We start from the raw sequence: 16854 nt of genomic DNA on the forward strand, positions 1-16854 counted from the left end.
GTTATTGGCAGCACTTTCTATGTTATGATATTGGTGTGGAAAACTGAGGAAAAAAAGCAAATATATTTGAAAAAAGCAAATATATTAATCGCCCAATAATTCCTTCTCCCCTCCAAAGGGAAAACATTAAAATTCCGCACACAGATGTGAGGCGGCCTTCAGATGAGACGGCTAGTAAATACATCAGAACCGCCTTAAAATGTGAGTCTTATCAAGAAACCATCTCAGCAATTAGACAGGACAGTGCAGAATAAAGAACTAAAAGCCAATTACGGGTCCCCTGGGCCCCAGAGAGGGTTCATAAAAATTTAATGCAGGGTAAAATAGAGAGCATCTAAATTGTAGCTGGTCAACATGGGCCGTGCACTTTGATCGCCAAGACCCAGGGGTGAAGAACATTTTCCGTTAGCATTTGTTAGGCTGGAACGTTCTTCTGTCATGCTTCTTGCCTGTGCTGAAAGGCATTTTTCAGTTAGAAAAGAAGAGATGGGAAGAGAGATTGGAGGCAAGGTGGTAGTTGGCCCAGGGTCCTCAGCATAACAGGCTGTTCTAATCTACTCTGTGTGCCTAAGGGTCCAGAAGATGAGCAGAAATGAGCCAGATTCCATGAGGCTGACCCACGGGAAAGAGCTCTCGGGGGAGGGAGTGTCCGAGTAGAAGGGTCCAGGACTCAGGGTAAATGCTGCTCTTAAACTGGTGAGTTTAGGGGCTGAGCATGAGCCTTGACTTCTCTCATAGCTCAGTTGGTAAAGAATCTGCCTGCAGTGCAGGAAACCCCGGTTCGATTCCTGGGTTAGGAAGATCCACTGGAGAAGGAATTGGCTACTCACTCCAGTATTCTTGGGCTTCCCTTGTGGCTCAGCTGGTAAAGAATCTGCCTGCAATGCAGGAGACTGGGGTTCGTCCTCTGGGTTGGGAAGATCCCCTGGAGAAAGGAAAGGCAACCCACTCCAGTATTCTGGCCTGGAGAATTCCATGGACTATATAGTCCACGGGGTCACAAAGAGTCAGACATGACTGAGTGACTTCCCCCTTTTCACTTCAGAAGCCCTTGAGGGAAATGGCAGTCCCGCTCCGGCTCCCCTCAGAATTTCTAGTGGCTTTGAGCAAACCCCTGGCCCATACAGACACCCAATAAAAACTAGTTTATTGGCTGACAAGGGTGGGTTGAGGCCCCCCACCCCAGGGACAGCCTCCCCCAGGTGCGGGCTGGCCAACTCACCGCGTGTCTCTTACTTGCTGCCCTGAAGCCTGGGCAGGCAACTGTCACCACTCAGAGGACTTGGACTCGGGCGGCGGTGTCTTCCAGGAGCAGGACAGGACCCACGCTCGAGGGAACTTAGAACAGGTGAGGTTGGGGCTTCGCTGCTGGCTCAGGGGTAAAGAATCCACTTGCCAATGCAGGAGATGCAGGCTTGATCCCTCGTCCAGGAAGACCCGACATACTGCAGAGCAGCTAAGCCCAGGCCCCACAACTACTGAGCCTGAGCTCTAGAGCCTGGGAGCCACGACTCCAGGACTGTAAAATACATCACGGCTGTTAGAGTCTAACGGTTAGAGGCCTTCTTTTCAGAGTGATTCTAGATTATTACTAACATTGTACACAGAGTACAGGAGGTAGGGTGGACCACTCAAGACCTCTAATGTTCTAAGTCACAATATTTGAATTTACTGACAGTGAATCATATATATATATATTTGTGTGTGTGTGTGTATGTGTGTATATATATATATGTATATACACACATACATAAATACATACATATAAAGTGTTTTTATTTAGGTTAAAATGAGTTTGGGAACTATTTCTGGTGGATCATGCTATGGGTCCATATGGTACAGCTACTGTTTCAGACGCTACTTTCACAACTTCTAGTTGCCATCGTGATAGGAAAGCCGCTCCGAGAAGACACGCGTTCACAGGGAGGACTCTGGCGCAGTTACCTGCAAACCTCACTGCAGAAATCGCAGTGAGCATCGAGGAAAGGAGAGCGCGCTCCATTCTCGGGTGGCATCTTAGTGCCCACACGTTCGGTGGTGCGCTGGCCTCCGGCTCGCTTCAGAGCTTCATCGAGCTGGTCCAGAAACTCGGCTGCAGCGCGGACCTGCACGACGTCACGTCCGTCTCCACTTCCGGCCGGACCTCGTCGGAAGCTCTTCTTCCAGTCTTCGCGGTTACTTGTCTCTACGTTGCTCCCTTCAGAATCACCCTCAGGCTTGGTTCTGGTGCTTTGCTTCATCCCCAAGCAGATGTTGGCGTGTGCCCTCATCGACATCCACATCAGGAAGCGGTGGGCCCCTTGGGCAAGTGACTGCCGTGAACCAGGTCACACGGGCTGGCATCCTCAGACCTCATCAGAGGAGTCCAGTGAGGTGCCCAGGGAGGTGGGCCTTCGACCTACCTGCTGGATGCAGGCTTCCAAAGAGAGCGGGCATTCACAGTGCATTCATTGTCTCACTTCATCTCAGATCCTTCTCTGACCCACTCCCCTGACAGCTTCCTTGTGTTGGCGGGGTTTTCGTTTGCTTCATTTAGAAAGACACCCATATGATAGTTGGGGAGTTTGGGATGGACAGGTACACACTGCTGTATTTAAAATGGATAAGCAGCCTCATGAACAGCATAGGGAACTCTGCTCAGTGTCATGTGGCAGCCTGGATTGGGGGTGGGGGGTGAAGAAAGAATACATGTATGTATATATATATATGAGTCTCTTTGCTGTCCACCTGAAACTATCCCAACATTGTTTATCAGACGTAACAATAGCTCCAATACAAAATAAAAAACAATAAAATACCCCAATACAAAATAATTTAAAAAAAAAGATAGACACCCATATATATATATATGTTCACATACACAATTCAGTTTAGTCGCTCAGTTGTGTCCAACTCTTTGCGACCCCATGGACTACAGCACGCCAGTCCTCCCTGTCCATCACCAACTCCCCGAGTTTACTCAAATTCATGTCCATTGAGTAGATGATGCCATCCAACCATCTCATCCTCTGTCGTCCCCTTCTCCTCCAGCCTTCAATCTTTCCCAGCATCAAGGTCTTTTCCAATGAGTCAGTTCTTCGAATCAGGTGGCCAAAGTATTGGAGTTTCAGCTTTAACATCAGTCCTTCCAATGAATATTCAGGACTGAACTGATTTCCTTTAGGATGGACTGGGTGGATCTCCTTGCAGTCCAAGGGACTCTCAAGAGTCTTGCAACCCGTCAATCACAAATTGAATCTCCCATTGACTAGAGTGAACTGCAAATATAACTCCTAAAGACTGGACTGAAAACTACAAGTGCAGCTGATGACCTCCTCACCTATACACACACACACACACACACACACACACCCCCCAAAATATCTTCAATTCAGTTCAGTTCAGTTGCTCAGTCGTGTCCACCTCTTTGAGACCCTATGGACTGCAGCACGCCAGGCTTCCCTATCCATCACCAACTCCCGGAGTTTACTCAAACTCATGTCCATTGAGTCGATGATGCCATCCAACCATCTCATCCTCTGTCGTCCCCTTCTCCCGCCTTCAATCTTTCCCAGTATCAGGGTCTTTCCCAATGAATCAGTTCTTCTCATCAGGTGGCCAAAGTATTGGATTTCAGCTTCAACATCAGTCCTTCCAATGAATATTCAAGACTGATATCTTAATTATTGGCAAGTTAAATATTCACTTCCCTGCTAATGAGGTAAAGATGACATCAATTTTTAGGAAAAGCTAAAATATTCATGAGTTGAAGTTGTTCAGTTCACACCTGCCATTATTGGCAATAGTTAGCACACTCCAGTACTCTTGCCTGGAAATTCCCATGCACGGAGGAGCCTGGTGGGCTGCAGTCCATGGGGTCACAAAGAGTCGGACACTTAACTGAACGACTTCACTTTCACTTTTCACTTTCATGCATTGGAGAAGGAAATGGCAACCCACTCCAGTGTTCTTGCCTGGAGAATCCCAGGGACGGGGGAGCCTGGTGGGCTGCAGTCCATGGGGTCGCACAGAGTCGGACACGACTGAAGCAATTTAGCAGCAGCAGCAAGACATGAAGACTCAGGGGGAAATACATGGAAACTTTTAAAGGGAAATGTTTCTTTTCTTTTTTCTCCCATCATTTCAAAAGAAACCAAAATAGTTTTCAGGAAAAAAAAAAAAAGAAAACACGAAACAAACCAACAAGTGTTTTTTTCTCATTTTTGTGGCATTCTTCAGGGTGTTCTCATCTTCCTTCTGGCTGGCAGCTCCCCCCCTTCACCCCCCCACCCCCCGCCCCCGCAGGAAAGCTTGATGTTGGGTGGTGGGTGGTGGGTGGTGGGTGGTGGGTGGCGGGTGGTGGGCCGGGGGCTCCAATGTTTGTTCCTTCAGTTTTACACATGCTGCGTGGCCACTGCTGTCTGTGACCAGACCCCTCCTCCTGGCCAGCCAAGCTTAGAATTCTGGAGGGCAAAACTGTCCCCTTGAGTGGGGAGACCCTTCCCCCCAACCCTCTGACCTAAGGGCCGGGGTGCCATCTGCCCAGCCCTGAGGGCCCTCCGCTCCCAGTGGCCGGGGAGGGGGCGGCAGATTGTAGGTGGGGGAGGTGAGAAGCAGGACCGGGGAGAAGGGGCGCAGGGAGGCAATGCCGGAGTGACGGCAGGATGGCGGGGTAAAGAGAGTCTCAGAGAGCGCCGCTGGCTCCAGCTGTCAGGCAGTGGGAGGAGAAATCGCTGTGGGACGGGAGGGGGGCGCGCTCTTAGGAAGTTATTTAAGAACCAACTTTCTTGTCGGTCCTGTGTCCTTTTGAGGAAGTACCCCAGAGACGCCCAGAGCCGGCCCGCGCTGGGGCACCTCGGGAGGGAGCGCAGGTAAGCCGCCCGCCGCCCCTCCGGCCGGCATCCCGCATCCCTGCACGCGGGGGTCCCGGGCCGCCGCCTCCTCGGTCCGCCCCCGCCCCTGGGTCTCCCCAACGATGCTCGGGTGGTGCTCAGAGAGCAGGGGGCCGGGACGGAGGCAGCCCGCTGCTCCACTTGGTTCTTCACCCCTAACTCTGCAACCACTCAGCCCCGCCGGCTTCTAAACTAGGGCCTCTCTCAGGTAGCCGTCCTGGGAAGCTTTCCTAAAGGCGCTGCTGGCTGAAAACGGCCTCTGGGGTCTCCCCCTCAACAGACAGGGGAGCAGACTAAGGAAAGGGGATGCAAATGGCTGGGAGGCGGAGGGGTCGGGGAGGGTGGAGAAGGGCCAGGTAAGAACAGCTTCCTGCTGCAACTTGGGTCCATGGCTTAGCTCTCGTCCCTTCTCCCGGGCGGCAGGCAGAGCCGAACTTGAGCACCTCCCCCGCCCCCCGGACCTGGCAAGGAGGCGGGGCCTGTGCCCACCTGCACCCACCCAGCCCGGCCTGCACCGGCGTCTCTCACCTGGCAGCTACTTGGGGGTCCCCAGCCTCTGGTCCTCTCTCCCCAGGAGCTACTGCTCAACACCCCTCTCCTGGAGCCCCACCCCACCCCCGCACGCACCGGCCCTCAGCCACCTTGCAGCCCCCTCGGCTGCTCCCCACCAGAGGATGCCTCTGTCCTGCCTGCGTCTGTTAGTTCTTCTCTCTCCTCTCCCCCACCGCGTAACCCACAAGACACTGTAAATAGGACTGCAGGTATTTACGGGCCCCAGCTCAGACTTGGCACTTCCAAACACTGCTGTCTCCTTCCAAACTCCAGCGCCCCGGGAAGGGGCTTGGGGCCTCCAGCGCGCAGTCTTTGCTCAGCCAGCCCCTGGACAGCTTATCCCCGACCCCGGTCCTCCCCTCCCCTCCCACCTTCTCACACCCTTCCCTGGAGCCTCCATAAGGCTGCTCTTCATCTTCAGAGGGTGTGCCTGGCTTTTGGAAACAGCCAGAGAACCCAGAGTCCTGACTGGGTAACCCAAAAGCTGGAGACAAGGTCTCCCTTCATTTGGCCCCTCGGTCAACAAGTGCCGGCTGGACCCCGACGGGGAGGTGTGGTGTTTAAACCGGGTGTTTGTCCTCACGGACTCGGGAGGAAGGGGAAGCAGGCTTGGGGCAAGGGCAGTGTTAGCCCCGTGGAGGGAGTCCTTTTAGCGAACAGGCTATTTATAGCGCTCTCTAATATCGCAGGCCCCTCCCCGTTACCTTCCCAAACTCTCCTCTCCCTCGTCCTGCTCCCTGGGGTCCCGGCTCCAAAGCAGTGGCCACCACGTTCTCACACCCTCCCGGCTTCACTGCTGTACCACGTTGGTCTCGAATGTAACCATCCCTAGGCTCCAACTTTGAGGGTAAGCATCTTTCTGTATGGTTCTCTGCGCATCCCAACTGGCCAAACCACAGCCTGGCACAGAGGGGACTCTCGATAAATACTGGCTGCATTAACTTGCAGGCATGAATGTTTGAAAGAATGCCACTTATTTGGACGTGAGTGTATGAGTTTATTCTTCCAGTGAGGACACCTCACCAGTCTATAGAAAATGGGCAGAGATACCTGCATAAACGTTTCTTCCAAGAGATACCCTTTGGGGGAATGAGAAAAAGACCGTGCTCTCCAAAATCTTTTACAGCTTTCATTTCTCCAAATAAGCCCTCTCTCTTCTGCTTTCCCTGTGTTTTCACAAACACGAAATCCCCCCCGAGATCCCTGGGGAGCTGCTCTCTGTCATTAGACCTACCCTTCCTGTCACAGCTCAGGGTTTATTTATGTGAAACTCAAAATGGGTTGCTCAAGAGCCGTCACGGACAGATACATCTGTTTCTCCACTTCTGAATCCTTGTCGCAAAAGTAACTGGCTTCACGTTCCTGTCTGTGTCTCCTTTTCTCTCCCCAAGGAACCTGTAAGGCTGAGAATGTCAGAGTCCTCCGGGACCGCTTTTGGAGGCAGGAGAGCCATCCCCCCCAACACCTCCAATGCAGCAGAGAACGACCCCCCCACTGTGGAGCTGCAGGGCCTGGTGCCCCGGGGCTTCAACCCACAAGGTATGGGCACCTCCCTTGGCCCCCAGGGTGCTGGGTCAGCCCCCTCTGTCTCCACTGAGCTCCCACCAAAGCGGCCCCCTGCCAGTCTCTGGTTTAAGGAAGGGCCTCCAAAACCCTCTCTTGAGTGGTAGAAGCACCAAAGATCAGGATTTGTACCCCAGTTCTGCTACTTCATCGCTTTGTAATGTCAAGAGCTTCCCTGGTGGCTCAGTGGTAATGAATCACCCTGCCAATGCAAGGGAGGAGGGTCTGATCCCTGGGTTGGGAAGATCCCCTGGGGAAGGAAATGGCAACCCACTCCACTGTTCTTGCCTGGAGAATCCCATGGACAGAGGAGCCTGGTGGGCTGCAGTCCATGGGGTCGCAAAAGAGTCAGACACAATGGAGTGACTAGACCACCAGAGATGCAATGCCAAGGAGGCCAGCTCTGCGAAGCAGGCCACTGGTGAGGCCTCTTGCTGCCCTACTGGTCTGTTTCCAAGAATGTTCTCTTGCTGGAAGTTTCCACTTCCAAAACCCCGTGGCCATTTCGATTGTCTGGTTCCTGCCTCCTTCCTACCCTGGGCTGTGTGTCCACCTCTGTGCGTCTCACTGGAGAGAGAGGCTGGGGTCTGCCGTAACAGGGATGGGAGCCCCTGGCGCAGGTGACTGCGCCCCTTACTCTCACCTCTGCCCGTCCGGAGGGACCTGCTCTGGGAGCAGCAGGCCGCTCTGACCCTCTCCCAGCCCTGGCCGCTGTCACGGGGCCCAGATGCCAGCGGTGGCTTGGTGACACAGACACCGTTCCCTCGGGAACAGCAGGGACCCAAACCCATTTTGCTCCTGAAGGGGCTCTGTGTTGGTTTCCCCGGGGAGTGAACACCCCCTTCTAGGGGAGGTGTCCACGATCACCCTTTGGGGTGTGGTTAACCTGCTCGGCCCGAAAGAGACCAGAGGTTGAAAGAGAAGGGCAAGGACAATGCTGGTTATGAACAAACCCAGCAAGTTGGAGAATAGCTGGGCATGATGGCAGGTTTGATTGTGTTAGTATCATGTCCAGATGACGTGATATCTAATTGTGAAGATGGAGAGAAACCCCAGGACCACCCGTGGGGCTCCATCCAGACTGGGAGCTTGGGTTCACAGAACTGAAGGGCATCTTCCGCTGAGTCCAGGGGCCGAGACAGGGTGTTAACCTGGAGTGCTGAGCCCTGTCTCCCTTCCAGGTGCCGCACACTCCAAAATGCCACCGTTAGAACCACAGAACTGATTTGAAAGGACTTGCTAATCAGCTCATCGAAATCTCAGTGTTATAGGTTGGGAGACTGAGACCAAAGCAAGCACTTGTCACATCCTCACTGCTTAGTCTAGGAGCCTGCCTTCCTTCTTTCCTTCCTTTCTCTTTCCTTCCTTCTTTCTTCTTTTTAAATGCAGATAAAATCGGAAAGCAGGCAGATGTTAAATTACCAACCCAGTTATCTTGGTGTAACCAAAGAAGTTATCTTGTTTCAGTTTTCTAGCAAAATTCCCTTCCTGCAGAGAAGACTCTGGGACCCAGGAGAGGGGGCAAGGTGTGGAAGAAGTGGGCTAGGGGAGCAGAAAGTGAAAGGGGTACAGAAGTGCGAGATGCCACGGAGGCAGTGAGGTGTCACAAAGTGTCCCCTGGTCCAGGACTCAGAAGACCCAGGGTCCTGTCCAACATCTTCCACTTGCTCACTTTTGGGCCATGGGACATGTCATGAAAACAACCAGAACCTCAGTTTTCCCATCAGCAAAATGGAGCAATATCCACTTCACAGTTGTCATGAGGCTCAATGACCAGTGGCTGTGCAAGTCTTGATTAATTCGTGCTCACTGATTCAGAAGATGTAGATTATCACACTTCTGCAAAGTCTGGGACCCACACATGGGAACCTTGATCTAAGGGTAATATGTATAGCTTGCAACCCTCAGATATAAAAAATGCAACAAAATGTTGCCAATAAGAAAATTGCCAGAGAAGTTGAGTGGGTAGTTCAATTTTTTAAAAATCTAGAAATACTAATTTTTTGGTTGCTTATTTTTGGAGGCAGGGGTGGGGAGTTGTTTTGAACTGACTTATTTGGAAAGATCAGTCATTATTTGCTTGGCAGTCAGATGTGTCCACAGCCTGGGTGACATTCTGGGATACTTATGACAGGCCCTGGTATGGGGGGGTGTGTCCAGTGAACAGTCAGTCCCTTGAGAACTGAATGACTCATCAGTCCCAGAGTCATTGTAACCTTCTTATTAATAACAGGTTTCTGATTTCATAAACATGTATCCATTTAGTAGCTCTACAGATGAGCTAAGTGCTGCATGCACTGAGGAGGGACCTGTGAGCCCAGGAGGCATAGAAATAAGTCCCAGATGAGTCGAACAGAAAAAAAAAATATGTATGTATATATATATATATATATATCATCTGATCAAGGAGGGCCAGTTCCCAATATCCTTCATATTTCAAAAGTCTGTTTAATTGTACTAAAAGTGGGTTTTCTGGGACTAAATATGTCGACTTTTCCCCAAGTCCCTGCTAAGACCTGGTCACGTGGGTTTAAGTGCCAGCTTCTTGTAGGTTTCTCGGCCACCGGTGGAGGACTTGTGTCTTCTCCATCCCATCTGAGAACGACTGCTTCCAGGACTGTTGTTCTTCAGGCGCTCAGTCGTGTTCGACTCTTTGTGACCCCATGGACTGCAGCATGCCCGGCTTCTCTGTCCTTCGCTATCTCCTGGAGTTTGCTCAAACTCATGTCCATTGAATCAGTGATGCCATCCAACCGTCTCATCCTCTGCTGACCCCTTCTCCTGCCCTCAATCTTTCCCAGCATCAGGGTCTGCCTCCAGGATAACAAAGTCCTAAGCCTCACTGTCTTCCTTGGCTTCATGAAGTTTTCCAAAGTGTCCCTTTAGCAAACTGCTCTTGTGAGGTGGACTGAGTTTTTCCCTTTGCATAGTCCTGTGGCAGCGGATGTAGACAATATATACTGAGTGTATGTAATACCTTTAATAGGGATTCCCAGGTAGCTCAGCAGTAAAGAATCCATCTACCAATGCGGAAGATGCGAGTTCAGTCTTTGGGTCTGTAAGATCCCCTGGAGAAGGAAATGACAACCCACTCCAGTATTCTTGCCTGGGAAATCCCCTGAAAAGAGGAGCCTGGTGGGCTACAGTCCATGGGGCTGCAAAAACAGTCAGGCACGACCAAGCCACTAAACAACAACACTTTTAATCCAGGGCTTCAGTGCATATTTGGTTAAGAATGATTTTTGCCTGTATTTCAAAACAAACAAGGTTCCTCCCATATGGCGGCATGTGCTGTAAGAAACACTGAGATGTTTAAGCTGACAGTGGAGCCCAGGCCGTGGTGGTGTTTGATGTTCTCTGGTGTTTTTAGGGATCCTTCATGGCTCCCCTTTGAACTCAATTGTAGCTGAGAGAAATATCTGAAAATCCCCTCAGCTTGTTTGGATTTGCATCTATTTCTAATAGGCTGTGCTGCGTGCTCATTTGGTGTTTTTGAAAATCGCTCCACAGCTTTCCCGGTCTCAAAGGTTATTTCAGCAGGAGATCTAATGTTCCGGAAGATAAGCTTGTATTCTTGTTCTGGTTCAACTCTCTGTTGGCAGCAATAGGGATCATTTGCAGCAGTAATTATACTTCTCATTTGACAGGTCTAATGCAATTTGAATTCAAACTGGAAAGCAAGCTCAATCTATAAAAAAAGAAAATCAAATGCAGGCTGGATCTGGTATTTTCAGGCTAACGGGGTCTGTGCCTTTCTGATCATCTCCCCCCTCCCTGCCCCTCCCTCCACGTCAGAACTAAAATAACTAATTGACTAGTAGGTCGTCTCTCCTTCGTGCAGAGGAAACCTCTCTGGGTTCAAGATTACTGAAAGAATAAAAAAGACCTTCAGTGTATGATTAAGAGATGATGCTGTGTAGAACCAGTTCACACTTCTCTTGATTTGTGGGAAAATGTTCAATAATTGTGTCAGGAACTACGCCAAGATCTCTCTGGGGACACAAAAATGAACAAGTCAACCCCTGGCCTCAAGCAACTGTCCACCTAGTGGTTGAAACAAAGAGGTGAGAGGAGTGACCAGTGGTGTCAGTGGACTGGGGAAGAGGTTGAAGAGCGCTTCATGATGGACGGACACTTGAGTTGGGGCTTAGCAGATGAGTAAGAGCGTTCCGGGCAGACGAGTGCATGGAAGGGCATTTCTAGCAGAGGGAACAGTGTATGTTAAGTAGTGAGGACAATAGAGGGGGAGGCGCCTGGGAAAAGTAAGCCAGAATCACATTCTAACAGGCTTTGAAGACCTTACCTTTCCTCCTCCAGACACAGGACACTTGCCAAGGATTCTAATTAGCAAGTGACACGATCAGAATTATGTTTATTAAAAAAATGCTAATATTGAGAAAATGGGGAGAAGGAGGCACATTTGGGGGCTGCTGAGATACTTCAGGCCAGAGGAGAAACAGACCAGAGGGGTTTTAGTCCCTGGAGAGAGCATTAGACTCAGTTTTCTCATTCTAGCTTCTGCTGAGCATGTCTTACACATTCAGGATACAGGGCATCTTTCTTTTCTTTTTTTTGGCCATGCCACATGGCATGTGAGATCTTAGTTCCCCAACCAGGGATTGAACCCATGTCTCCTACATTGGAAGCATGCAGTCTTAACCACTGGGGAAGTCTCTCAGAGTACAGGACATTTTAATATTAATAGCCACAGTTTAAAAAAATAAGCTGTTTAAGAAAATGTTTTTAATGATTCTAGTGAATGATGGTTTAAAATTCTGGGTATTCAAAAGGAATATGAGAAAGGAAACTTTATCCTGCTGTTTTCACAATAAAGAGACCTACCTCCTCATAGACAGTGTTTATACCTATCGTTTATATTATCAGAGATTGCATGGGGAACTCAGTTCGCTAGGGAATTCCTAGAATATGAACCTAAACACTTAACTTGTTTAAGGGTTCCATCTGTGACAGGTATAATCATTCTCTGAAGAATATTTTTACAAACTAAGGAGAAAATAATCTACTTTTAATCCAATTTTTTCTTATTAGGAGGAGGGTAGGAGGACAGGGAGGCAGCTGGCTCATGAGGAGAGATTTTTTTTTTTAGCAGTCCATTTTCTGATGTTTTGGAATTAGGCTAAATTGTGTTAGGTAGACTTTTTGAAAGCTGTCACTTTGAAAGAGAAAACTGCCACGTTTCCAGCTACAATATCTCTCTAAAAGACAAAAAACATGGCTTAGCAATGAGTTGCTCCATCCTGCCAGTAAGTGGGCCAGGCAGAAGCAAATTCATTTCCTGTTTGTGGCGAATGGAGCCTAGGTGATGAGAAGTTTCCTTCAATCTAAACTGTGTCTTGTTAAGCCAGTAGACAAAGCAAGAATCAGTATGCCAGCTTAATAAGTGTTCACGGAGGCCCTGCTACGTGCGAAGGAGCAATGCCAAGCAAAAGGTTCAAGAAAAATATACCACTTTCTTGATATCTTATGACAACCTGTGTTCGTATCTGCAGACAACCATCTGCAGAGTCCTTGCAATTATGAAGTATTAAAAGAAAAAAATACTTGATTGGTCTGTGGGTGACCAGCTGTGAGCAGTAAAAGAAAAGGGGTTCATTCAGTGGTGCTGGGGACCTCATCTCCTTCTCCAAGACGTGGGGTAACCCTTAGTAAATCTATAGATTGCTGATGTTCAGTTGCTAAGTCATGTTTGACTCTTTGCAACCCATGGACTGCAGCACGCCAGGCTTCCCTGTCCTTCACTATCTCCTGGAGTTGGTTCAAACTCATGTCCTTTGAGTCGGTGATGCCATCCAACCATCTTATTCTCTATCATCTCCTTCTCCTTCTGCCCTCAATGTTTCCCAGCATCAGGATCTTTTCCAATGAGTTGGCTCTTCGCATCAGGTGGCCAAAGTATTGCAGCTTCAGAATCAGTCCTTCCAATGAATATTCAGGACTGATTTCCTTTAGGATTGACTGGTTGGATCTCCTTGCTGTCCAAGGGACTCTCATGAGTCTTCTCCAACACCGAAATTTAAAAGCATCAATTCTTTGGTGCTCAGCTTTCTTTATGGTCCAGCTCTCACATCCATAGATGACTACTAGAAAAACCATAGCTTTGACTATATGGACCTATGTTGGCAAAGTGATATCTCTGTCTTTTAATATGCTGTGTTGGTTGGTCAAAGCTTTTCTTCCAAGGAGCAAGCAGCTTTTAATTTCACCATCCACGGTGATTTTTGAGCCCAAGAAACTAAAATCTGCCACCGATTAGGAGATTATAGTGGAGAGAGAGTAACAGGTCTACCACTTCCTTCTCCTTCTAAACAAAATTCTCCTGCTCATTGCCCTTCTGCACGTCATACACATCTGACTACAGTCTAGAAAATTATTTCTTTATTATTTTTTTTTTTTTAGAAAATTATTTCTTTAAACTCTCAAGTTTTCAGTGGAGCATTTAATATTCCATAGCTTAGTCGTTTTATTTATTTTTTTTCGTTTTATTTTTTAAATGGAAGGTTTCTCTTAGTTTCAGTGATTTTAGCATGAACTTTTAAGAGATTGTATAGGAAAATTTTACTTACCATTGACTTCATTTTTTCCCACGTAGGGTACCACTGTGATTCCCTATAATTTTTTTTCTTTCTTTCTGAAGGCATTGACTTAGAGTGATATTGCAATAGAAAAGATAAAGATCATTTAGAAAGGACAATATTTTTTAAAAACGACATGTTTTGAATTAAACATTGTCAATTACACAACAATGTGGGCTACATTATTTTAAAACAAACTCTTCATGTATCTCTTAGCATATATTTAGTATATATACTTGTTTTCACTGTGAAAAAGGTATAAAACTACGATTGGTGGGGATGGGAGCTGAAGTTTTGCAGACGCAAAGGAGTTCATTCGCACTTTTTTTACCCATTGTAATGAGTGGTCTAAGTGAGCTGTGAAGACAGGGCATTTTTATTCCAATCTGAAACAAAACTGCTGGTCTGGAGGCTTCCTGTCTCAAAACCCCTGCACTATCTTTGGCAGTATTTATATATCATCCTGAATATTGTGAGGATGAAACTGTCTGATAAATGACATTTAAAACACTCGTATGGTTAATACTATGATAAATGGAATGATCTATTTTAAAATGAGTAGCCAGCTCCTGGTTTCAGATTTTTAGGTATTATTACATTGGTTTAAAGTGAAAAGTGGAATATTTGCTATGAAATTTTAAAATATTACCCCAGGTTCAGTAGGGCTTCCCCTGTGGCTCAGCTGGTAGAGAGTCTGCCTGCAATGCGGGAGACCTGGGTTCAATCCCTGGGTCGGGAAGATCCCCTGGAGAAGCGAAAGGCTACCCACTCCAGTATCCTGGCCTGGAGAATTCCGTGGACTCTATAGTCCATGGGGTTGCAAAGAGTTGGACAGGACTGAGTGACTTCAGGTTTTCAGGCTCAGTAACAAGATGATTAAGACATAGTCCGGTCCTTAAGGGGCTTACAGACCCCTAGATAAAATCACCTATATTAGGGTGATACTAAGTGGCTGATGATAATAGACATTTTTAAGAAGAAAAACATATTCTGAAAATCTGGACGAGAAAATGACTCCCTCCACATGTAGAAATTCAAGAAAAGAAAGGCAGGCCTGTCTGCTGAGGAGCATCGTCTTATTGAATCTCCTCACCGCCGTCATTCTGCAGATGAGAAAGCGGAGGCACAGGTCTATGTAACTTGTCCAAAGTCACAGAGATAGTCCGTGTCGGAACCGAGACCTGGGTCGAGGCGGTCTGGGTCCAGAATCCATGCTCTTATCCACTGTGCTGTTCTGCTTCTCCGAGTGTACTAATCACAATATAATAATAAGTTCGAGATTTTACTATGTGCCAGATACTGTGCTAAAGTGCTTTATATGTGCTTTTTCTTTTTCATTTAGCGCTCACATCAACCGTATGAGGCATTTCATTGCCTTTCTAAAAATAAGAAAACTGGACTCAGATTAAATAACTTCTCAGCGTTGCACAACTAGTGATGTATCTCCCAAAACATATTCTGAAAAATCCTCCACTCACACAAAAATACTTCCCATGGCCATTCAACTTCGGAAAGCAGTCTACCTGTAGGAGGTTTGCAGTACACAGCAGCCTACGACAGTCCCGCACAAATTTTGCAAGAACCCTGATTGTGTGTGCGTGCTAAGTCGTTTCAGTCTTGTCTGAGTCTTTGCGACCCCATGGACTGTAGCCCACCAGGCTCCTCTGTCCCTGGGATTCTCCAGGCAAGAATACTGGAGTGGGTTCCCGTGTCCTCCTCCAGGGGATCTTCCCGACCTAAGGATTGAACACATGCCTTCTGCATTGGCAGGCGAATTGTTTGCCACTGAGCCACCAGGGAAGCTCAAGAATCCTGATTAACTCTGGTTAAATCAGCACTTCCCAAACGGATTTAACCCTGGCTATTCCTTCAATCCCACATGTACATCCGATAGAACTAGAACTTCATGATGCTACGCAAGGATGAACTGACTTCAGTCAGACTCACTAGACACTAACCAGGTTCTTCAGACTGGGGTGTGGAACTGGAAAGCCAGAGTTTTCATTTGCAATGAGAACGAGAGCCACCGAGAGCCTGATAGCAAAGAAGGACTTGCATCTCTCTCTCTGGCTTTGTTTGTCCACACAGGCAGAGCTGCTCGGGAAACCACTCATTTTTAGGGGCAGGTCATCAGGCAGGGAGGGGTGGCAAGCGCTGAGCAGATCCTGGCGGTGCTCTGGGATCAGGTGTGACTGTACAGGTAGACTGGACTCTCCCCACCTCACCTGGAAGGCCGCCCCGACAGCCTGCCAGCCGACCTTTCTGCCTCCAGCACCGCCCGCCTCCAGTCTGTTTTCCTCTCTGTCACCAGAAGACGCGGTTTCCGGTTGTCTCTGCATCCATCTAACCATATGCATCTGCTAGCTCAGGTTCTTCACTGGATTCCCAGTGCAGTTAAGAGTCCAAACTCCTTGACAGGGACTTCAAGGCTTGCTGCCTTCTCGTCCACGGTGGTCGCATTGCAACCCTGCAGTCAACCAATCACTTTTCAGCTTTGTTTCAAAAAAACATTGATTTTGACCGTGCAAGACCTCCGTTGCCGCATGCAGGATCTAGTTCCCTGGACCAGGGACTTCACCTGGGGCCCTGCATTGGGAGCGTGGAGTCTTAGCCGCCGGACCATCTGGGACGTCTCCACCTTTCCACTTTCAAAGTAAACCATGCACTCTCTCCCCTCAGTCTCCGCTCATCCTCCTTTCTCTCCCACCTCTCTTTCTACCTGGAAAACTCGCTCAACTTTCTGACCCCTACTTATACCTCAGTTCTTCCAGAAAGCTTCCTGAGTCCCCCGTAGTCTGTGTTAGTGGCTCCTGGCCAGAAACCCTCCCCCACTCATCATTCCTTTCATTTATCAGAGCGTTTTACTTTTTCATGACACTGTATCATAATTACCTGTTCACTTTTCCATATCTACCACTGTGCATTTGTATTTGTTTAGCAGTGACCTAATGTATCTATATCCATGTCTTGACTGACAGCGTAAAATTGCATACTGTTAAACTCCCGGAGGACAAGAAGTTAGGAAGGACATTAAATGTGTTGAATATAAATGCCTGCATGCTAAGTCACTTCGGTTGTGCCTGACTCTTTGCTACCCACAGGCTGCAGCCAGCCAGGCTCCTCTGCTCTGTCCATGGGACTCTCCAGGCAAGAGTACTGGAGTGGGTTGCATCCCCTCCTCCATGGGATCTTCCAGCCCAGGGACAAACCTGCATCTCTTATGTCTCCTACAGTGGCCGCCTTCTGGGTGGCTAAGATGGTAAAGAATTGAATAT

At 48.4% G+C, this 16854-nt stretch overlaps 1 protein-coding gene across 1 annotated transcript in view; it reads left to right on the forward strand.

The window, feature by feature from the left end:
• The first annotated feature begins 4765 nt into the window (after positions 1-4765).
• Positions 4766-16854, forward strand: part of F13A1 (coagulation factor XIII A chain) — a 143905-nt gene continuing 131816 nt past the window's right edge. Inside the window, exons 1-2 of the mRNA XM_061398934.1 lie at positions 4766-4850; positions 6815-6962. Of these exons, the coding sequence (XP_061254918.1) occupies positions 6833-6962 (130 nt within the window). The 5' untranslated portion in view covers positions 4766-4850; positions 6815-6832. The remainder of the gene's footprint in view (positions 4851-6814; positions 6963-16854) is intronic.

The sequence above is a fragment of the Bos javanicus genome, chromosome 23, assembly GCF_032452875.1.
Source record: "Bos javanicus breed banteng chromosome 23, ARS-OSU_banteng_1.0, whole genome shotgun sequence".
NCBI classification, from domain to species: Eukaryota; Metazoa; Chordata; class Mammalia; order Artiodactyla; family Bovidae; genus Bos; species Bos javanicus.